The 24,658-nt window shown below is 38.9% G+C and overlaps 1 protein-coding gene across 2 annotated transcripts in view; it reads right to left on the bottom strand.

Annotated features, from left to right (window-relative positions):
• Positions 1–24,658, bottom strand: part of LOC131136222 (inactive dipeptidyl peptidase 10-like) — a 95,194-nt gene that overhangs the window by 39,049 nt on the left and 31,487 nt on the right. The window contains exons 1-3 of one of the 2 annotated variants that reach the window (XM_058082844.1): positions 18,889–19,210; positions 5,581–5,695; positions 3,551–3,646 (exon numbers count right to left, since the gene is read on the bottom strand). In XM_058082844.1, the coding sequence (XP_057938827.1) occupies positions 3,551–3,646; positions 5,581–5,695; positions 18,889–18,945 (268 nt within the window). In that variant the 5' untranslated portion in view covers positions 18,946–19,210. Of the gene's footprint in view, positions 1–3,550; positions 3,647–5,580; positions 5,696–18,888; positions 19,211–24,658 lie in introns of those variants that run through there. The other variant, XM_058082843.1, reaches the window with a different exon arrangement.

The following is a 24,658-nucleotide window of genomic DNA, read 5'->3' as shown; positions in this document are numbered from 1 at the left end:
CTTGCATGTTTTTGGAATGTGGGAGGAAACCGGAGTACCCGGAAAAAACCCACGCATGCACGGGGAGAACATGCAAACTCCACACAGAGATGGCCGAGGGTGGAATTGAACCCTGGTTATATATATACATATATATACTATATATATATATATATATCTTTGGTAGCAATGAATTAATCTGTAGAAACTCCAAAGGAGTCAGTGCCTCACCAGCCATGAACCTCACTGCACGTCACTGGTAATTTTACATTAAATGGCTTCGTATGAATGACTTGGTAACTTCAAATGCTGTGATATTTGTTTTTTTTTAATCCCACAAACAACAAAAAAATGCTTCCTTTGTGTTTTGGATGAAAAAGATAAACACAAGCCAAATTTGGAGACATGCTTTTTTACTGGAAAACAATATTTGTTGTTAATTTGTGGATGAATGACTGAATAGCTCAGATTAACAAAAAGTAATTACACAGCAAGAGATGCAAGACGGCACTATGCAAAGACAGAGAGAACACAGAAAACGCATGTCACAGTTTTATTTGTGTTATCATAACTGTAGAGGAGCGATCACATGAGAGTTGGATTTGCTGCTGTTGCTTTTTGTGTTGATGCCCCCTAAACCAGCGCTGTAAACCCAGAGGACACAATGCATGTGACAAATACACACACACACATACACATTCCCTGCACTGATGCTTTCGCAGTAGCTTATATGGCAGGAGTCAGGTAATTAATCCAAGTCACCAGAGCTTGCAATTCCCAATTAACCCAGAAGAATGATGATGCTACTTCGTGGGAACAGAACAGTCTCACAAGAATGCATTTGCAACAACCAGATTTCCATCCGCTAATCATAATGTTGTAAACTAATTTACAGTTCATTTTTATCTGATGATTTTTTTTTTTTCTGACTCCAGCTAGCACACTGAGCAGAGAAGTAAATGGGATTATCTAGGTCAATCATCGTTAATTCAGAAAAAGAACGAAAATGAGCTGATGACTAAACACCACTTAAGGAGCAATTAATGACTGAATGGGTGCAAATGTTTGACAAATGTTAAAAGGGATCATGTACAAAATTATTGTAACTATAGTTGGTAGTAGTATTAGTAGTATAGTGGTTCGCATAGTTGCCTTTCATATTTTCAGCGGATGGCATTGAATCAAGAGAGGAAATCAGAACTTAACAACGTTGAATACAAAAAATATTTGGTATTTGGAAATATTCATCCATCAATCATTTTTCTATACCGCTTATTCTCACCAGGGTATGTTGGAGCCTAACCCAGGCGGGGTGCACCCTGGACTGGTCGCCAGCCAATGACAGTGCACATATAGACAAACAACCATTCACACTCACATTCATACCTATGGACAATTTGGAGTCGCCAATTATGTCACCATGTATGTTTTTGGAATAATATGCTATAACATTAGCAACACCGTGGGGTGCACACGTCCGCTTCTCATCCTCAAAGGTAACACACTAACGTCGTTCATAGCAATTAACAATTACTTTGAAGCTCATGAATCTTTGTTGCATTAGTTACATGTTGTTTTATGGCCTCATTCAATCACTCACTTTGATGATTTTGACTGATTTTCAAGCCACACAGAATATTTTGTTCCAAGGCGTTATAAACATTGTACCTACCAAAAGAAACATTAGACTCTCATCTCTCATCAGAAAAAAAAAGTTTGTTTCTACCCTTTTCTGTTCCTTAGAAATAAGCAGTAGAACATAGGTAAGTTTCAGCAAAATATCAGTTCACTTGAGCAATCCAATCCATCTCTTAATATCATCTACTATCATGTTACAATTATAATACAAACCATCAATAACATACACAAATGGAATGGGGGGATAAATACCATAAATACCATTATTACTAAAACAAGAAACCTAGTTAGCCCTTTACCTTCAAATACATCGACTCTTAACAGCTCTGAACTCCAAAACGGCTAAACTGTAGATCTAGACCAGTTCAGAATCAATATTTATCTAATAACATGACAGTAAATATGGGAAATATGGAGAGAGAATGATGAACAATAGCACCGCTGTGGAACTTTGAGTGTTATGTAGGCAAAGGCTTTCAGACTTTAACCAATCAGAGGACAGAATAATGCCTTCTTTCTGTCCCATTGCTAACACTTGATGTGACACTGGGCCAGCACTCGGCTGCACGGCGGTCGAGTGGTTAGCGCACAGACCTCACAGCTTGGAGACGAGAGCTCAATCCCACACTCGGCCATCTCTGTGTGGAGTTTGCATGTTCTCCCCGTGCATTCCAAAAACATGCTAGGTTAATTAGCGTCTCCAAATTGTCCATAGGTATGAATGTGAGTGTGAATGGTTGTTTGTCTATATGTGCCCTGTGATTGGCTGGCCACCAGTCCAGGGTGCACTCTCGCCCGAAGACAGCTGGGATAGGCTCCAGCACCCCCGCCACCCTCGTGAGGATAAGCGGTAGAAAATTAATAGCACTCCTACCTCTGCTACTAGAAGCCAATAGGCACACTCAGCAATGAAGATAATAGACTGTTGGGAATAAATTAATACATTTGCATGGAATAAATATTATAAGTGAAATTGTAGCTGTCGGTCAGTGCTTCTGATAGTGTTTAAGCCAGCAGAGAAGTTTGCTGGCACTGACTGCCCGTCATTTCCAATACACCGTTTATGCATTTGCTATGTAATATATTTATTTATATAATACTGATATGTGGATCACTTCAATCTAAATCCCCCAAAGCCTCTCAAAAAATCTCATTGTTGCTCAGAGTCCTTGTGATCAATCTTTCTCCACACCCATCTGTCTGTTATCTTTCCTCGTTTGTCTGGAGTTCATTTTGCCACATCCATCCACAAACCAACTCGCAAAGCTGACATATCGCACAACATTGCTTCTCTCTTTCTAGCCTAAGGTCAGCTCAGGGAATAAGATAGCGTTGAAAAGATAGTGGAAAAATGTCACAGGGGAATGAAATATTGATGGAGAGAAAGGTCTTGCCTCTTTCTCCTGCCCTCAGGCATTGAGTTTGAGTCACGCAGTTGATGGGCAATGGAGGGGAAAGTTAAAGCAAACACGCTCATCTGCATGGAAAAGAGAGCAGCACAGGAACCCCACTATCCTGTCCATACTCTCCGACTGATAAATCATTACCCTTTTCCTCGCGCTAAGCAAGCCCTAATCAGATTGACTTAATGTGGCTCATCTCTCGCCAAGAGCATCCAAGCTCAACATACACCATGATCCCGTTCTGGTAAATCAGAACTTAATCAACCTAAATAAGGGACAGGAAAATGAATCCTAAAGGTGCTATTTGGAGCGAGTGAGCATCAATTACGATGTGTGGACAGAGCAGAGATTTAGAGGCGGGGCAAGACATTTTAAATTTCATTAAAAACATGTTGGTATCATCCGAAGAAAGAAAGGTACTACAAAAATGTTAATGAAATGAAATAATCCAGTCCAATACGAAAAACTAATACAGAGGATGTGATGAAGGACTAACAAGAAATACTTTGCATGCCAGCTGTATGACTCACCATTGATCCACTTAGCCTCTGGGTCATGGACCTTGAACTCGGGGTTAAACAGATCCTCCACAGTTAGTTTTGTGTCACTTCCAGCTTGGTTGTCAGCTGAAAATAGCAAAAAAACATAATGACTATTATCCCTATCAGAGAGTATAAGGAAAAATGTATTGTGATTAATGACAAAGTAATAGTCACGTACTATAGTTGTAATGGTACAGTACATGTATTCATAACGGAATACTTTGGGTTCAGATCAGAGGGGTGCCGATTTCCTGCACAGACCACTTTAAAAGTCAAGGTCAGAAAGTGTTTATCAAGCTTTAAAAGCATCTTCCATCTGTAAAGTTTCCTGTTTGGGAACGCTTGGAATTCAGGTTAAAATATGTAAAACCAGGGTTCCAGACCAAGTCATTTCAATGGCGCCTAACTTGAACTTTTAGGAGAAAACCGAAATTGCCCTGCCAAGTGTTGCTGGTAAATACTCCAACAATGAATGATATTTATAATAGCACATTGGTATCCAACCTCCATCACTACACAAGCAAGAAAAGACCCAGGGTCAAAACACCCCCTCCACTAAACAATTGAGTTGCGGTTAAATGCAATACAAACATTTTTTAATGCACCATTGTCGAAAACATTTAATATTTTTGCATCGCTATAAACCATCCCATTCACATACTGATGGCAGATGATATCAGTACAATACAAGTCGGAAAAAAATTAATTAAAAATAATAAAAATAATAATAAAATAGAGAAGACAACTAGTATTGAAATTGTCTGTGAATGCTAAGGAACTGAAACTGAACTGAAATGGTGTATGGAATTTGAAATAACAGCAAAAGTGGCAACCATCAAAATGTTGAAAATGGACTGAAATATGTGCAATTCTGGGAAACCCAGAATTTTGGGAATGTCAAAAAACACCCCCTCCACTAAACAATTGAGTTGTGGTTAAATGCAATACAAACCTTTTTTAATACACCATTGTCAAAAACATTTCATATTTTTGCATCGCTATAAACCCTCCCATTCACACACTGATGGCAGATGATATCATGCAATGTGCCAGTTCATCAGGAGCAAAAAGGGGTATCAGTTCCAGGATCCAGGACAACACAGCCAACAGACATTGAACTTTTCAATTACACAGTAATTGCTGATTTAAAGCTTTTATATAATGAGCCAAAACAAAGTAGTCGCAGACATCCCCTTTTTTGCAGCGGTCAAACACTTAGAGTACTCAGGCTGCAGATCATTTACATAGCATCATTAAAAAACAGACTGTTTACACACACCTACAGAACAATACATTTCTATGCTTATGCTATGCTCAATGCTCCAACATGACCCCGGAAATGTTTGGCTTTTGAACATAAAATGTTAACGAGGCATGGAATGTGACTTTTTAAATAGGACAGCTGCTGACTGTGAGCAGAGAAGGAAGGCCAAGTGATTTTGAATGTCAGCCATGTTGGCGATCCTTGACACGCCGCACACCATATTTGTACGGTCTAACCAAACATGGAATAGACCGGTTGTTGAATAGCCAGGGGATAATAAGCAATGTTTTATTTCAAATGCATTAAATAAATAAATAACAGGAAAATGTATCTAATTATCAAATTATCGTTATTGTCAAAGGGGCTCTGACATCAAGACAAAAAAGCAAGTGTGAAAGGAAATCACATAATCTTTAATGGTCATTATTTTATGCTTAATAGTTTAAATTGTAAAACACTGCAGGTTTTCTCCCTAACCTGATTTTAATTGATGAAATTGAACCAAAATAAGTGCCAAATATTGAAATAAGTATCATAATTTCTAGACGATAAGCAACGACTTTTTGTGCTGTCAGTAAGGTGGATCATGGTGGCTGATAGTTTCTGTTTGTCAGCATGTCGGCAATAATATAATGCTACAGAAACTTGTATTGTACACGATGACTTCTTACATGTTACTGTGTGTGTACAGAAACAACAAAACACTTCAACTGATATGTAAAAAAAATGAAGTAAGTTTGATCATGAACATTACCTGGTGTAAGGAGGATGACAGACATTGTGATGAGAGAGCAGACGACTAGAATGACCAGCAGGGCAATGGCGATGCCCTTCCAGTTTCTTTGAGGTGGACTAACCCCACCAAGGTCCTGTAGAGAGAAATGGAGATCAAACAGGGACAGCAAGAGCATTTCACAAGGAAAATACCAAGTTCGGATATAATAGTACATTTTTTTCTAATAGATTGTCAGCACAAATACAATAAAAACAGAGAGGTCCTTTCTCTTCACCCTATTCCTGCCCCGTCTGCAGTGGCGGAGCTACGGGGTGTGGCCACCCACTGGCCACCCCCACGACTGGGCGACCTTTTTTACAAACACAGCTCTGTGCTGCAGAACATTAATTCAGCCAAACCGCCATTTCCCCTTGGAAGCATTTCACTGCAGCACACAACTTTCCGTGGTCCAAAAGCAGCGATGGAGCTACAGGATGGCCAATGGTGGCCGTGGCCACCCCTGGTCACACTCTGGCCACCCCACTGGCCACCGAGACAATTTGGGTCTCAACTTGTTATCACCCCTATATGAGTAATGGTTGCACCCTCAGGGTTTACCAGCAACAACTCCATGTGATGAATTTTACCGCTAGCATGCATGCATGTCTGTTTTGCATCATCATCATTCTTTTCATTAAATTAATATTACCAATACTACTGCGACTTTTGTTATTATTTCCCTCACTATCAATTATTTCTATAGTTGCTCACTTCTAAGCACAAGCAGGCGAAAACGCAATTGCAACAGCTGCTGCTATGACTGTCTATTTGTTCCGCCCTCTTCTATCTCCATGTCAATCCCCGGGTCCGCCAGCCAGGTTCTCCAATCAGACTCCACGACTAGATCCCTACTATTCCTGCACTCGATGCTTATCTGACACATCCAGCACCAAACAAACAGGCCATGAAATGGATGCTCTCACCACCCGTTGCTGCATTATACCCCCTCCACCTACTATCGCAGTTCATGTGAGTGTTTATACTCTCTATCGCTTTTATTCCCCTCTTAACCCATGTACTGTTTTGTGGCTTCAAAAAAAATAAAAAATAAAACACAATACAACTTGAACAGGATTATACAGCAAATCTGGTATGCCAAAATAAGCATACATGTTTAACTGCTGAACAGTACAGGTTGGAAAAAATAAAATAAAATAAAATAGAGAACATAATTAGTATTTAAATTGCCTGTGAATGCTAAGGAGCTGAAACTGAACTGAAATGGTGTATGGAATTTGAAATGACAGCAAAAATGGCAACTTTCAAAATGTGGAAAATGTGTTAACCTGAATGTTTCGATGCTGGAATTGGAAAATTCTGCAATGGACTGAAATATGTGCAATTCTGAGAAACCCAGAATTTTGGGAATGTCAAAAAAAACATGTCCTGAATGTTGTGGTGCTTGTCGTTTTACAACGTTCCATGTTCTGTTTTGCGGTTATGGACCGACTCCCATAAATGTATTAAAATTAATTAATTTTATTTAAATTAATTAAAAACCCATAAAGCTTCCTTCATAACTAGTTACAGCATACAGCGGGAAAATCCAGTATGCGCCTCACGCACAGCTATACTAAGGAAAGATAACATTGTTTATTGCTTATAACTAATTTCTTGCACCTCGTTGTATCTCATGGGCGTAATCGGCTGTTCTCATGGAAGTGCACAAGAAAAGCCTTCACCATGGATGTAAACATCATAAAAAGTGCAGAGAGAGGAGAAACTTTGACTAATATTGTATCAATTGCCTCGACCATGCTTGTGTGCATGTTGTTCCAACTGTTCCAATGACAGCAACAGTAATAACCAAGCGGCGTTGTGGTCTCATTATTGAGATGGAAAGGTTGTTTGTGCTTTGGCTGGAAGACCACAATCAATGCTGCATCCCAGTGAGCCCCATGTGAAGCCTAAGAGATTGGAGAAATCTTGAAAAATGAAAAGTGGGAAGGGAGTGAAGGTCAAGTGTTTATGGCCAGGAAGGGTTGGTTTATGCAGTTTCAGGCTTGTAGTAATTTGCATAACCTGAAGGTTCAAGGTGAAGCTGCTGGTGGGGATGATAAATCAGCAAATGACTTGTCTGATGCGCTGGATAGGCTTATGAAAGGAATAGGAGAAAAGAATTGAAAAGAAAGAAGAAGAAGATAAAATATAACAGTTGCTGTTAGTTAGTTAGTCCCTGCTTAAAACGTATGCATAAATACCTAAAGCAAAATAAACAAATATTCTTTGGTGCCCATACTCAGTCACTGAGTTGTGTGTTGACCCTCAGAGATGGCGCCACATCTCAGGGTGATAAGGAATCCTACGCATTTGCATTCAAGACCTCCATTGATCAAACTGACTGGAGATAGGCTTGTTTGTACAATATGATTGGCCGTGGAGTGTGCTATGTGAGTGATAATATCTGCTGTGGAACCACCCTCCAGGAACATTTGTTTCTGCCTTCAACTCTGTGTGGCTGAGTCTTCATGTTAGTGAAGATTCCACCCCGGAAGAATGAAATGATTAATGAAACCTCCCTTATATAAAAAGCTAATTTCTCCAGGCTCTGCAGCCTCAATTACCCATAAACCCTGTAGGTGCAATACAAACCGCTAATACACCTTGATTGGTCAGCACGGTACATCTAATGGAATCTTGATCTTTGTGTAAACATCTCTGTGTAGTAGCCCAGCTCCCTCTCACGTTTCATAAACATGTGAGAGGTTCATTGGAACTCTAAATTGCAACCACGGCTATGAATGTGAGTGTGAATGGTTGCTAAACAAAACATATTTGTTCAGAAATAAAACATTGCATAAAATCCTGAAATTCAATAATCTTCCGAGAAGCTCCGGTCAAGAAGGACTTGGACCAAACCTGATAAAGCCCCAGCCCCAGGCTATTGACGACCTGCTCTGTTGCACTGTGTGCCAATTAATAAGGACGACATACCTGGAGCGCTCACCTCTTACATTATGAAGGCATTTGTAAGACCAGTAGTCTCTTACATCCGGAACAGTGTGTCAGTTCATATGGACCCTCTATGACTTTTGTATACCAATCAAACATTAGCTGACAGGGTGAGGTTCGCATTGTTTGACTTTACAAGTGAATTCAGTAGCATCCAGCCTTAAGCGGTTAGGTGAGAAGATGAGGAGAATGCAATCCCACCCTCGGCGATCTTTGTGTGGAGTTTGCATGTTCTCTCCCTGAGCGTTTGTGGATTTTCTCCGGGTACTCCGGTTTTCTCGCACATTCCAAAAACATGCTAGGTTAATTGGCTCCAAACTCCAAATTGAATGTGAGTGTGAATGGTTGTTTGTCTATATGTGCCCTGTGATTGGCTAGTGACCAGTCCAGGGTGTACCCAACCTCTCGCCCAAAGACAGCTGGGATAGGCTCCAGCAGGATAAGCGGAAGAAAATGAATGAATGAATGTTTGGGGGTGGCTCGGCGGTCTAGTGGTTAGCGCGCAGACCTCACAGCTAGGAGGACCAGGGTTCAATTCCACCCTCGGCCATCTCTGTGTGGAGTTTGCATGTTCTCCCCGTGCATGCGTGGGTTTTCTCCGGGTACTCCGGTTTCCTCCCACATTCCAAAAGGTATGAATGTGAGTGTGAATGGTTGTTTGTCTATATGTGCCCTGTGATTGGCTAGTATCCCGCCTCTCGCCCAAAGACAGCTATGATAGGCTCCAGCACCCCCCGCGACCCTCGTGAGGATAAGCGGTAGAAAATGAATGTTTGGTGTTTGGATTATCTCTATTACAGACCACAGTCTATTCTTCTGTAGCACTGTATCTTTGACACAACCAGCACAGGGGTGCCACAAGGACCTGTGTCGGCTCCCTTCCTGTTCACCATTTGATGTATAGTGCGGATTTGAGCCATGAACTTTCAGATGATACGGAAGTTATTGGCCTAATTAAAGGTTAAAAGTAAAAGTACTTCATCGACAGGAGTGAGAACAATCAGGATCCAGCTAACACCCATCAACATTTAAGGAAACGAGGTCGAAGGGTTTCTAATCACAGATACCTGCAGGCGCAGCTAAATAACAAGTTAGACTGGGAAAACCAGATGAAGGCTGTGATAGCAAGGTGCAAAGTAAACTTAATCTCATTTATAATCTGCCCACCCTGACTGTGCAATGCCTACCACACAGTGGAGGCCAATGTTGTGTTTTTTACTATAGAGTACTTTGCTGGAGAGAGGGTACTTGCACTACAGGCACATGCAGAGTAAACAAACTCATTAATACAGCAGGCTGTGTAGTGGCGTCTGAATTACCAACACCCCGACAGGTCACAGAGGGAAGGATGCTCTCTCTATCACGACCCACTCCCCTCACCTACTCTATGCACTTGGAGGTGATTAATAGTAGCACCTTCAGTCACGGACTGATTGTACCGAAACTGCAAGCCTGGGCTGTTAAGAAAGTGTTTTATTCCAGCTGCAATCAGACTGTTTGATAAACATAAATATGCACCTCAGTCCACTTTTGCACCTGTACTGTGTTTGTGTGTGATTGTGCTGATGCTGCCACCAATAAGGTTTAGCAAGCGTTGCTTCAGACATCCGTGCCTGTTTGTCGTCAGTCAGGTTTTTGGGTTTATCTGCGTGGTTGGTTCCGTAATGGTGACTCATATTGTAGTCATAAATACTTAACAGACCATCTTTTGTTAAAAAATATTCAGCATTTTGCTCAATAAACTTATAAACCGTATTAAAGGTGTTTTAAATACGACATGAGTTCTAGTTGTCTAGTTGTAGCAATGCATATATATATATATATATATATATATATATATATATATATATATATATATATATATATATATATATATATATATATATATATATATATATATATATATATAGAAAGATAGACTTTCTTTATTGTCATTGCACAATAACACAGCAGTGAAATTGCCAGCGAAATGTCGTTGCCTGTCTCCCGTATAATAATAAATAATAATAATAATGTGGTGAATAAATAGATGACATCAAATATGAACAACAATGTACAGCGTAGACAGTAAATTGCACAAATAATTTAAATAATTTTGAATAAATAAATATAAAAATAATTTAAATTTATATGTATATATATGACAAACATATATATAAATTTAAATTATTATTATTTATTCAAAATTATTTAAATTATTTCTGCAATTTTTAATTGATGCATATATATATATATATATATATATATATATATATATATATATATATATATATATATATATATATATATGAAAAATGGAGGTGGACATCAATTAAAAAATGACAGACTAGCCTATTTTGCTTCCATAATGATACAGCGTTCAAGAGAACAGGTCATTGGGTAAATTCATACAAAAACAGAAATAATTCTCGGACAGATAAAACAACAAAGTATGTAGTTGCAGTATCTACGGATAAAAAAAAAAATACATTACAACATTGCTTGTGGTATTTCCCACGGTTCAGTACAAAATGGACAAAAGTATTACAATTTGTATTAGATAGAGATTACACAAATATTTTCTTCTGGTAAGAGCAGGAGCTATTAAGAATAATAAATAATAATACTAGGAATGTTTATTTAAAGTGGTTTGCTCTACCAGAGCTAAAAGTTTTGATAGTCCGTTAACATACCGTTAGTTTCTGGGGTTACTAATAGAATGAAAGCATACATCATTCAATGCTTATACTGCATAAATGAGTACTTAATTGCCACTTATTTTGGTCACACAATTTCCCTGTTTTTGTCATGAAAAACAATTAAAATGACTGATTTGGTTCATCTTCAAACAGCATTCTCACACTGTACCATTCTTTCATTCCACCATGGACAAATTGGACAAAGTTAAACGAGTCATGAAAGATTAGACCAAATCTAAATTACAAATCTGTTTCCATGAGGTATTTTTTTGTACTTTGTATCTCATTTAAAATGAGGTAATTTAAATAATCTTTCTGGAATGAATAGAGAATTGTGAGTACTGAAAGAAGCATTAAGAGTTTTGACATACTGAGTCTGTCATGTTTCTTTTCGAGGGTTTGTCAAGGCATACAAAGACACTTGAACGCTTTTCCCATCAGAAGCAATGACAGTCTGAGACAGAACGAGCAAATCACAGTCATTATACACTCAAGTGGGACAATACGTGTTTCAGTAAACCTATTCCAACTGGAGGGCAGCCTGGGATCTTAGCTCTTAGTAGCAATTCATGTATTTCTATTGTTAAATTTGTCAATCAAGTCTTTGCATGCAAGTGCATTTCTAATTATGTACACCATCACAATTTCATCAAAGATTGTGTTGTCTACAAGGAGGCAAATGTACAAGAAGATGAAATGTAATATCACAATTATATTATCAATTATCTGTAATACTGCTTACTCCAACCTTTTCTATTTGTCGGTATCTTGAACAGTAATTTACAAAACAGCCATTCATTGATTGTGTCCTGCTTATTTCCACACCCCATAAAAATGGTAGATTACGTTTAGTACAGCTAACAGTTTGTACCCAGGCATGCCCATATAAGGAAGTCACCGACTGGATGACTCACTGTGAAGTCACAGTAAACCGGTATTAGAAAAAAACTCTCTCAAAGGAAGCGTTCAGAGCCACTTCCAAATGTGCAAACCTAATTATCCGAAACTTTGTCATCTTTTAACATAATAACACAACATTCAAACAATATTTATATTATTATAGGTCAGAAAAGTGAAACAGGCATAATAGGTCCCCTTTAAGCATCTACAGTTGTTAGGTCTTTCCATTGGTCTTGTCACAGTCACCTTGCATCCCCATTGTTTTTTGTTTATTTTTGTATATTTTTGTATATTTTTAGATTCCACAGTACAGAATCATCAACCACTCTCTGTATATTACCTGTAATAATTACAATGAAGAGATGAAATAATATTAAAATTAACACGTAAGACAAGATGAGGTGATGGGTTGTTGTACCCATCATGATCTCATTGCCAACCACAATTCCTGGGAGACCACTATTGACTTTATGTCTCTGTGTCTGGAATAAACAACTAACAAAGTACAAGTACTATTTGGATTTCCTTTTTTTTTCCTGCTTAATTCTCTTCACTTTGGAGTGCTATGTATTTAAGACAGTCCGTGATGAGAAGCCTCTTACGATAAAATACCTAGAGGAGTAATTCTACCTGTCTCTCCCTTGAACAAACGGCATCACGCCCCAATCAATAGAATCAATTATTCATCGCGTGAAGGAGGCCGAGGATGGTACAGATCAATGAAAGAATTCCAACGAGACATGACGGACACCTCTGTTAGTGAGAACTATTCAAGTTCTCCAGAAAAGTCACAGAGAACTTAAAACAAATACATAAATCTTCGAAAATACAGCTGAAAAATGACTGTAATTACTACAATCAATCAGCAGCTGATAACCGATACTGCTGTGTGAAGCCTGGATTCTGCCCCTGTGTCAAGGTGCCATACGCCGACTCAAAACTCCCTCTCCAAATCCTTCTGCATAGCATGATGTGTACATCCAAAAAAAAAAAAAACTCCCGCCACCTCACACTTTCCCTCCTCAGCCACAATTGGAAAAGGTAGTCCACTGCACAGCACGATTCCATGCACATTCATAGAATAACTCTAATGTGATTGCGCCTCGCAGGTTCCTAATGATAACCTTGTGCTGAAAGAGGGTGCACACAGTACTGATCCCCAGTCAGTCACAGGACAATGTGACTGACTGCAATCGTTCACATTCATGTACAGACCCCTGCACTGCCTGCATGGAAATCAGGCAAGTCAACCACTCGCAACCGCAATTGCTGGGTTAAATTGGTAAAATTGATTTCCATTCATCATTTTTATGCATAGTGTGTTTTTTGCATGTAAAACTGTAATTTTTCTGTATGTGTATTGTGTTAATATTTTGTCGTGTCTGCAACCAATCAATTGCATTTACATTATTTCATACCCTTTGGAATGGGTACACACAAAATCACATAATTTGTCCATATAAATAATACATCCATCAATCCATTTTCTATGCCGCTTATCCTCACTAATGTCATGGTAGTATGCTGGAGCCTATCCCAGCTGACTTTGGGCAAACGGTGGGGTACACCCTGCACTGGTCGCCAGCCAATCGCAGTGCAAAAAAAAAAAACAATAATTAAAAAAACATTATGACTTACACTACTAAAGGACAAAAAGATACAGGAATGACTGACAAATAGGAAAGGAGTTGCACACTACGGTATATTCACAATGCATGTATTTTTTCAGGGAGAGCTCAGTGATGCAACATTTTCATTTTAAAGTATCGCCATCATTGCATAATTTCCATTTAGAGATGAAAAGAAGACAGTAAACTCTTCCCCAAATGGTCTTAGGGACATTTAAATGTAATTTTATATAGTGGTTCTATTCCCCTGCAGGCGAATATTTGATACAAATGCAATTAGATGCAGATGACTGCATTCCAGCAAATGATACTGCAGTCTGCAGATAAGACTCTAGTCAGCTGAAAAATACTTATCATTTATCAATAGAAATAAAAAAGTGAAAGAATAACCTGACTACCCTAACAATAGAAAAAGAAACTCATTGAAATGACGTTCAGTGGATGTGCGCAGGAAATTGTTTTTCCCCCTGACACTAACAAGTGGTGCTGCCTCTTTTTCTACCTATGAGTGATGATGGAGGCCAACTCCCTGAAAAATAAATAAGGGGCACCTACTTGGCAGGGCCGACCGACCCAATTTTTATTTGTGTGAGATGATTTTTATTCTATTTATTTCAATCGTCCAGCTTAATCCATCATTGCACTCTGGTTGTGGTTGTTTACCTTCGAATATCACTGCATGTTATGTGTTGTTTTATTGTATTTATTCATGTATGTAATGCATAACCAGATATGACATTTTCATCTGCGCTAAGTGCATTGCTTACTTTTTTACATAGGTCAGTCTTGGTGAATAAAAACGATAGAAACTTGTTCTGAGAACTCCCCAAAATATTACATATAAGAAGTATGGTTACTTACCATTTATGTTCATACATTTAAAATAATAATAATAATAACCACAACAGCACGTAACGTCACAGAAGCGCTGACGTGAAAATTAGCAAAAGAGGAAATGACGTACATCTTGCGGATGTGCAGAACCAATCACGTTTATGGCACAGATTGCATAATGACAATAGCTTCCCATTGGACAAAAAAGAGCACCGTTTAACCCATCCATCCATTTTCTAAGGAACAATTGGCCCCCCAAACAGGCACAGTGCTATAAAACCGCTCGCCAAGAGGGCATTAGAAGGATGATAAATGTGAAGGAACACTACACCTGGGATGTGCGGGATCTGACAACTGATTTAGTAATGTAACTCTTGTGTCTAAAGTGTCTTTCCATCAGCGGTTCTTTACATTTGTATCTGAATGGCACAAGACAGAAAGAGTGTCATGGTCCGTGTCATGGCGCTTCCTGTTCTGTGCTCTTTGTTTCATGCGGCTTGGTCCGGTGACCTTGGGAGGGGGGAGCGACGCGACAGGCCATCACCATCCAAAAGCTCAGTATCCACAGCAGGAAACCGCAAAATTATTCCTAAAGGTTCAGAAGCAAACACTACTATTGACTTCGGCTTGTTTCCTCCATGACTTTCTGTGTCCAAAAGCATAATCCATGAGTTTTTAAACAATAAAACAATATATATATATATATACATAGTCTACCAAAAAAACACAGATATTTGTGAAAATAAACATAGATGAGAACTGAAACATATCAATTGCATCATTCCAGTATCTGACACCGCAGCGGTATCAATAATTTATATTCCGATCGATGCACCCACGTCTGTCACACACCACTGTTGTCATAACAGCCAGGAAGCACAAACAAACCAACCTAAACAACAGAAAAGCTAAATACTACCATACTACTACTCATAAAGACAGGCGGAAATACAGTAAAACCTTTGTTTTCGAACTCTGCAGTTTTTGTACAAGCAGGTTATCAGTTTTGATTATCATACAATACTGCAAATTAAAAAATATTTTGCCCTTGGAATTTTGAGGTATTAATACATGTAGACAGACTTAATTATTCTCTATAAAATATATTTTGTTGTTATTCTGGGGTGTCTGGAATGCATGACATTTATTTGGTTTTCACACGTTTCGGTTTTTGTCTGACCTTTTGGAATAAATGAATAATAAAAACAAAGGAACCACTGTAAAGAAGCATTTGGATGAAAGGAAATCCAGTTGTCCTTGATTTAACCCACTCAGTATAATGATGACTCGGATGACTGAGAATCTTGACAGATGTGACTCAAGAGACCTTTTAATGGTGTAACCTGCAAGCACTTATCCATTCAGAAATGGATCTTGAGTCAATGCAAGGTTAGAGAAGGACAATGTATCCCTTTTTTTTTCTTCAGTTTTTCTACCTTCCTTCTCTTGCCCCAAAAAACAAACCAAACAACTCAATGTCATCAGAACAGAGCAAAGGAGGAGAACATGTTTCAACACCACACCGACTGACCACAAGGTCACTCAGAGGGCTTAACCTCTAAGTGGTCTCGGATTATTAGGTCTGTGTTTAGAAACAACAGTAACACGATAGCAGCCAATATCAAACAAGTCACTTTGTTTGGTTTTCTTTCAAGACCTCACAATCGCTTAGCTGTAGTTTCTCTGACGTTATTAATATTATTAATGCGCCTTATCGGCTGTCCATTGATGTTTATGTGATGAAAATGGCTCCGACCCTCGCATCTTCATCCACTGTGGAACACATACTGTATGTAAACAAGACGGCTGCGACATTATGGAGGCTTAATCTTCATCACACACAGAGCGATTTTTGAGGAGGAATTTTTGTCATGCAAATGTATGACTCATTTGAACGCATATTGTTTTAAGAAGCCATGTTGTTTGGACCTCGAGACAGTGCCACTGAGGAAAAGACAGGAAGCAGAACTGGAGGTAGCAGAGATGAGGATGCACAGGTTCTCAGTGGGAGTGACCAGGATGGATAGGATCAGAAACGAGTACATCAGAGGGACATTACATGTTAGAGACCTTGGAGATAAAGTCAGAGAGGCCAGACTCAGATGGTTCGGACATGTCCAGTGGGGAGAGAGTGAATATATTGGTAGAAGGATGCTGCGTTTAGGAGGACATGAGGGTAGTTGGTGTGAGAGAGACAGGGTTGGATAGAGGAGATTCATTTGCTCTGGCAACCCCTGAAGGGGAAATCACAAAGAGAAAGAAGAAGATTGTTTTGAGAAGGCCAACTCTTTACTTAAGTGCCCTCAACTAACCAGGACTACATTTCCAGAACTGCATTTCTTATCACCAAAATCTGACCAGAACTGGGCAGGCTACACTGCTGATACAACTTCATGTCCAAAAATAAATATGTCCCTTTAATGTTAAAGTAACATTGGAGGCTTTAAGGACATCTATCATAGTATCTCCTCACCCCACAAATGTAAACAAATCCTACAATTCTTTACCATCTGAGCAGTGAGCATTCACAATAACCACTTTATATTCTATAATTTAGGTCTTTTTATGACCTAATATTGGACTCCCAAACGACTTTTTAATAAGCGCAAAATCACCTTGATTTGGAATTGTCAATCTGAAAATGTCTCAAATGTTTTCCCATGCGGAAAAATTGACTTTTTTCCCTTCATTATGTCTCCCAAGCGTGAGGCAAAGACTTCTGGTGACAAAGAAAAGTGAAAGTGACGTGAAATTATGCATAATAAACTGCTGTGAAGAATGCATGTCTGGTCCAACACAATAATCACAAAGATGGTAACTTTGAGAGTGTGGAAGGATCTTCTCCTGTAAAATTGAGAGTGATAACTAAACAGGGTAGTCGTAGTTTGTATAGTCTAAGGGTCGACTATACATTAAAGCTCGATTTAGAAAAAGAAATTGAAAAACTCAGGTAACAGTACAAAATCAGCAGGGTATCAAATACTTATTTTCCTCCATAGCTTGATCGAAATACAAATATATCATCAATTATTTGGAGTTGATTAGGTGTGTCCAAGTGTTAGGCCAAGTGTTCGAGAGCACTAACAGCCTCTGACTGGAACATCAACAAGCACCATTAAAGTATCCCAGTGTGGTTGTGATCATTAAGCTGCATCACTGATCAAAGTTAACACCTCTCTTGCGTAATATACACGCAATATTCTGAAATGGCCGGTAGGTTGAGTTCACTGAGGGTTAGATTTTGTGGCGAGAGGATTTCAGTCCCATCACACCACAATTTATAAGCGCAAAAAATGAAATAACGAGGCAAAGGGTTTAGATTTCTTGGAATAAGGTTACAACGACTGAATTAATTTAGCAGCACCCAGGAAGAACTTGGCTTCCTCTCTGAGGAAATACTACTGTGAAAGAGAGGAATCATTTCCAAAATGAGACGAATGGCACATTGACCCAGGTTCCGAACGCCTGAGGGCACGTTGAGAACACTTAGAGAAAGGAAAGCGGTAATTAATGGTGACACAAAAACACCGTTGTGCTGTAAAAACAAGTGCATAATTATTAAGTTGCACTCTCCAGCCCTGACACAGACAGTTATTTTTAAAAGTGGAGCTCCCAAGCGCCACAGACAATATAAAAAAACATGCAAAAACAAACCAATGTACAGTGCTTGAATGTATCAGAAATATTGTTTAATAATTCCTATGCACAAAATAAGAAGCATCCTTCCTTTGGACTTACTTTTAGACTTAAATAAATACTTAAATGAAATAAATACTATTATATCCCAATTTGTTATGCACCTTTTTTTCTGTGCAGCCATGAACTTTCTTTGTAATGTTCCGATATAAGCCATGTTTAATTTCATTCTCAGATTATACTGAGGGATGACACAAAAACAAGCAGCAGGCTACAAATAGCCCCCGGGCCCCACTTTGGACACCGCTGCTGCAGGTGAAAGATGACATTTTCATGTGTGTTAAGCAAAGGAGGGGGTGCATATTCTGTCCTAAAGTGGTTTTGAAGCAGCTGACAGGAGGCAAAGGATGAATGACAATGTGTCCTGCAGTCTTCTCAGCATCCATCCCCTTTTAACATGCACGATACACGCTCACAAGGCTTTTTATTTTGTCTTGCAAAGGGGGAAAAAACGATGCTGTGTGAGCTACGTGGTAAAAAAAAAAAAAAAAATGCTGCATCTGTCTAACGTGCGACGGTAAAGACTACTGATTGAAGCTTCACGGTAGCAGGTTTCGCTGTTAAAGTGCTGCAACGAGAATTAAAAGCCACTCGCCCACCTCGTCCTGCTGCTGTGGATTGGGTCTCTGGTTCGGCTGCTCCTTGCTCGCTGTCATGGTGTAAAGTCCCCGGTCCGAAGTGTTGATCTAACGCCGCTAAGGAAGATGCTAAAGAGCTTCTCATCAAACGAGGAGGAGGAGGAGGAGGAAGATTTCGTCACCAGTGAAATGCAGGAGAACATCTGACCAGAAGACAACACGATCCCATTAGGAAGGAAGGAACATGCTCCTATTTGAACACCTTGCCGAGGAGATTTTCGTGAGCGCTCCTTGGAGAAGGTATCAGAGATGTGCAGGAGGAGGAGATTGCTCATGTGGTTTTATATGCTGGAATTCATTAACCCGTAAGAACCCAGTGCCGTTGAAAGTAAAATTATGGTGGTTATAGGTCAACTTGACTCTTTTTTTTGTGTGTAATGAAACAAAGACATTTTTGGTGAAACTCACTTAGCATTTTTTCCATTGTGACAAAATAAACATCACACGTTTCCATAGCAATTTTAAGGCTAAAAGCCAATAGCAATATTTACCTAGCTTGTTTTATTCAAATATACTAAATAAATATGGTGAGAACAGTTGAATTATCAATTGTTAAATTAGCTTTAATGGCAAAAAAAAAAAAAAACGGGAATAAGCTAGCTTTACATGACAAGCTGCCATTTTGGGTCAGCCATATTTGATTATAGTCACCATTGTTTTGTACTCTTCAGTAAGGAAAAGAGCTGGTGGTTGTATGTTAACTCGACACTTTTTTGTGTCGCACAAATTTATTTAGAATTTAAACAATTAATATTTTTGGTGAAACTCACGTAGCATTTTTGCCATTTTGACAAAATAATCACACGTTTCCATAGCAATTTTAAGGCTAAAAGCCAATAACAATACTTACCTAGCTTGTTTTATTCAAATGTACTAAATAAATATGGTGAGAAGAGTTGAATTATAATATTTCACACCATATTATCAATTGTTAAATTAGCTTTAATGGCAAAAAAATAATGGGAATAAGCTAGCTCACATGACACGCTGCCATTTTGGGTCAGCCATATTCAGGTATAGTCACCATTGTTTTCTACTCTTCAGTTAGGAAAAGAGCCGGTGGTTATATATCAACTTGACACTTTTTTGTGTAACACAAATGGATTTAGAATTGAAACTAAGAACATTTTCGGTGAAACTCACTTTGCATTTTTGCCATTGTGACAAAATAAACATCACATGTTTCCATAGCAATTTTAAGGCTAAAAGCCAATAGCAATATTTACCTAGCTTGTTTTATTCAAATGTACTAAATACATATGGTTAGAACAGTTGAATTGTAATATTTGACACCGTATTAACAATTGTTAAATTAGCTTTAATGGCAAAAAATAATCTTACAGGAATGAGCGAGCTCACATTTTGCTGCCATTTTGGGGCAGCCATATTGACTTCGGTATTACTTAAGGTATACCTTCTGATTTACACTAACTTTTTGGTTAGTTACTTCATGGTATCCTGTTTAGTTAGTTCCTATCTATTTGTTTCAACACTACACTGACTGTTTTTCGTTCCTATCTATTGTATTTTTGACAATTGTGCCGTTTCTCTGCATCCCAGGGTTCAGTCCTAGCACACAAAACGTCAGAACAGTAGTGCCATACATTCCAGTATCACAACTTTACTTTCCAAATCAAGGATAATTGTGTATTTGACTGAAATACACATCATGTTTTCCAAAATGCAACTCGATACCGATTTGAATATATAAATAGTGGATATAAATTCAAAGTGCATTCTCTCAGTTGGGCAAAAATCCAAACATTTTGAGGCTGAGCCCTTCCCTGCGTCTGGTGATTGCCGCATGGCTATGAATGTTATTTCTCTGCTCTTCACATCAAGAGCTCACACTCAAAATTGCCGTCACTCTCCAACATCTTGCAAGTCTGCTGAGGTTTTCTTGAGTGATGTTTTTTTATTGAGCTTCTCCATGTATTGGTAACAAAAGCAGGTGAGAGTGAGCTCACAGCACAAACTAAAAAACAGAAGAATATAGAATACTATAGACTGAGGCGCTTCATTATGTACGCTTGAGGTGATGAGATGTAGTACGATAGCTGTATTAAAAACCCTGCCTGTACACAGACACGACTGATCACTAATGTTGACATTCTGAATAGCATAATCAAGGTAGTAATTATCATCTGTATAATTCCTTCATTGAAAGTGATTAAATAGGACGCCTATATTAAGTTTCATTTAATAAAATGCTCCATAAATCTCAAGGTTGTGTACTTCTCTTCGCTGTAATTCTCCATTCGCCATCCTCCTTCCCTGACCAAGCTTACTCTGTTGCGATTGGTTTGCTCCAGCTCCATTTTTTTAGTCCCAGCCCACCACTATCCTAAAGCCCAGTGAAAAATTGCCAGTCTTCCTCATTATGCTATTTCCTTGGCAAGTCCTCTACCCCATACAGCAGAGAAGGAACACAAAGGACAGTCCAGCATGAGACAAATTGATATATTCACATTTAATCAGTACCGCTACCGTCATTGCACAAGTCTGAAAATCAAGATCCAGAGTTGAACATGTAGTTGCATGCTCTAACGAATGTCCATCTACCCATTGATTAATTTGTCATATGGCTTGTCATCATTAGGAGCAGGCTGAAGTCTCTCCCATCTTATTTTGTACAAGAGGTGGGGTACACCTTGGACTAGTCGCCAGGTCATCACAGAACCCACATAAGCTATGTCTCCAAGCTCACAATGTTGGTTTATATCAGGGGTCTCAAACTCAATTTACCTGGGGGCCACTGGAGCTAGGGTCTGGGCAAGGCTGGGCCGCATCAGGTTTTCCAAAAAGAAAAAACGCATTCATTAAAAACAGAAAAATATTTAAAAAAATTCTGTGCTTTGGTTCCGATTTTCTACAATAAAAGCTCTGATGAAACATTCCACTGTTCTCAAATATCTTAATTTTTATTTACTTAATTTTTTCTGCACAAAATAAGATGGAAAATAAATAAACAAATCAAGAATAAAAATCAATCCATCAGTAATAAACAAATATAATAATAATAATAATAAAACGGCAAATAATGAAAACTTAAGAAACCACATATAGTTGGTGGGTAGACAAATTATTTTTTTCAGATTAAAATGAACAAAGCATTATTAGAGCCCTGTAGACATGACAAAACACGACTATAGTCACATTTATACTCATACATTTATTTTTATTTACAACAAATTGCGCAACTGCAGTGTCTTGAGACACATGCTAACTCGCAAACTAGAGAGCTAGCGACCAAAACCATAGCCTTCAAGTTATTTCCTTTAAACTTAAATAGCCAAAAACTTACCACTTCCACACGGATAGGGAGGATAACTATTAACAGTTATTTAACCTTTAACATGAACATTAATCAAACGTAATCATTTTTTCTGGGTACATGATACCATACAGCATCCATATCAAATTAAACTTTCATATCAAGGCGGGGGCCTCAAACTAGTGTCCTGCGGGACACATTTGGCCCGCGGGCCGCGTGTTTGAGAACCCTGGTTTATATTATCTTAAAGACAAGACGTGTTTGCATACACAAATATTAACAATATTTGGATCGATCCGCCCACCTTTACTGCTAGCCACTATTCCATCATGCTGCCTGTAAACAGGGTATATGTTTGCATTCATTTTGCTAGAAGTGAAAAATATTAGCGACCAAGAAGATAGCGAGAGAGAGGCAGTGGTGGGAAAGGAGGAAAGAGACACAGAATGTAAAAAATAAAAATAAAAATCAGACCAGAGGGGAGTAGTTTTGCTGAGGTGTCTTCTGTTGATGAAGTATTTATGACCCCGGGGCAATTTAGTGTAGACGTTCAGGAACTCCATGCCACCGGGCAGCTGATGAAAGTTTCATGAGCGACCTCCACAGTGTGCTACGCTTGGTTGGCACCGCAGTCATATCAAATTAAAACAGCATCTACTGGGTCGGAGTAATAATACCACCCCGGACTACTTCTGATTGATCTGTGGTCTGGATTTACTGTCTAGCTCTTCAAACAGATTGTATGATGTAAAACAAAAATAAAACTAGTCCCTAGTCCCTCAAAGGCTTAACAAAACCACACAGAGGGACATTTTTAAATTTCAGATCATTCCTATACAATTGTACCCCCTGTTTTTTGCAGTTAATTGGTTCCAGACACACACTATTAATAACCTTAATATGTTTGTACAGTATATAAAACCTGTCTATGACTTTCAAAATACATTATTCTTTGTTTACATCATATTGCACAGCTAGCTACTGAGCTAACTAGTTTGCCTCTCTAATATACTTCTCATAAACTTAAGAAAGTGTTTTAAACAAAGTGGGGAAGTACAAAGAAGTTAAAAAAAATACCACTTCCGCACAGAATGAGAGGATAACTATCTTTCAATCTATCTCATGTCGGCTCTGCTGTCATGTAATCTAACGTCATGTCTCTTAACATTACTGATGCCTAGAGACCTACATATACGTCATATAAATCGTCTTTGAATATGTTTTGACAATCACAAACATTGATTATTATTTCTTATTTATTTGTTGAAAAGCTGCAATATAGTGAGGGATCTCTGTAATTGTAAATATACATACTATGAGCTCATGTACTTGCAGCGCTCACGTCACGTTGCTCTGTGCGAATAAGCTGTTAACCAAATGAGAATGTCATAAGTGCGCTCAGCTCATACAGTATCTCAGGTTCTAATTAGAGTATGCAGTATGTGTCATGCACACATGGCAGCTGTGCTTTTATTGTTGTATTCCCTTGTTTCTGCCTGACTTTCCTTCTTTGTTTCACAGGCAGCTTGATCAGGTGACTGGGCCAGATCAACGAGGAAGGTGGACACAATTGGGCCATTAACATCATTCATAAGCCCTGTGTCTACAACTTTACCTTCGTTGCAGGTATAGGTTTTGGTTGTTTGGTTTTATTATTGCGTCTTTATTATCTTCCTGGACTGGACCTTTCTGGTACTTTTATATTGTAATAGATATTAATTCATTCATTCATTTTCTACCGCTTATCTTCACGAGGGTCGCGGGGGTACTGGAGCCTATCGCAGCTGTCTTCGGGCGAGAGGCGGGGTAGACCCTGGACTGGTGGCCAGCCAATCACAGGGCACATATAGACAAACAACCATTCACACTCACATTCATACCTATGGACAATTTGGAGTCGCCAATTAACCTAGCATGTTTTTGGAATGTGGGAGGAGTACCCGGAGAAAACCCACGCATGCACGGGGAGAACATGCAAACTCCACACAGAGATGGCCAAGGGTGGGCTTGATCCCGGGTCTCCTCGCTGTGAGGTCTGCGTGCTAACCACTCAAACACCGTGCAGCCCTGTAATAGATATATTACATAAAGTTGTGTTGTACAACATTCAAGATTCATATACCAGGAGAGGGCTGTAAAAATGTGACAATGTGCTAGACCACTGCGAAAAATAAATTCTGGAAGTTTTAGGAGTTCTTCCACTGTGTGGTCATAGGTAAGTCAACAAAGCCGTCAACCTCTTCCGTCCACCAAGTGAAGCCGACTGGAGAATTCACCATCGCCCACATCATCTCAAACCAGCAACTTCACTGAAGTCCTGGACTCAACAACAAGCTGTCAAGCTTTGACACCAGAAGGTGAAATATTACAAAAACAATTTAAAGTACAACGAGAGTCGCTGGCATTTAGCCAGCAACAAGGAACTGTGTTGGCTACACAAAAAGACAAGCCAGAGAT

This window comes from Doryrhamphus excisus, chromosome 9 (assembly GCF_030265055.1).
Source record: "Doryrhamphus excisus isolate RoL2022-K1 chromosome 9, RoL_Dexc_1.0, whole genome shotgun sequence".
In the NCBI taxonomy this organism is placed as follows: domain Eukaryota; kingdom Metazoa; phylum Chordata; class Actinopteri; order Syngnathiformes; family Syngnathidae; genus Doryrhamphus; species Doryrhamphus excisus.
This window is presented reverse-complemented; position numbering and strand designations above follow the sequence as displayed.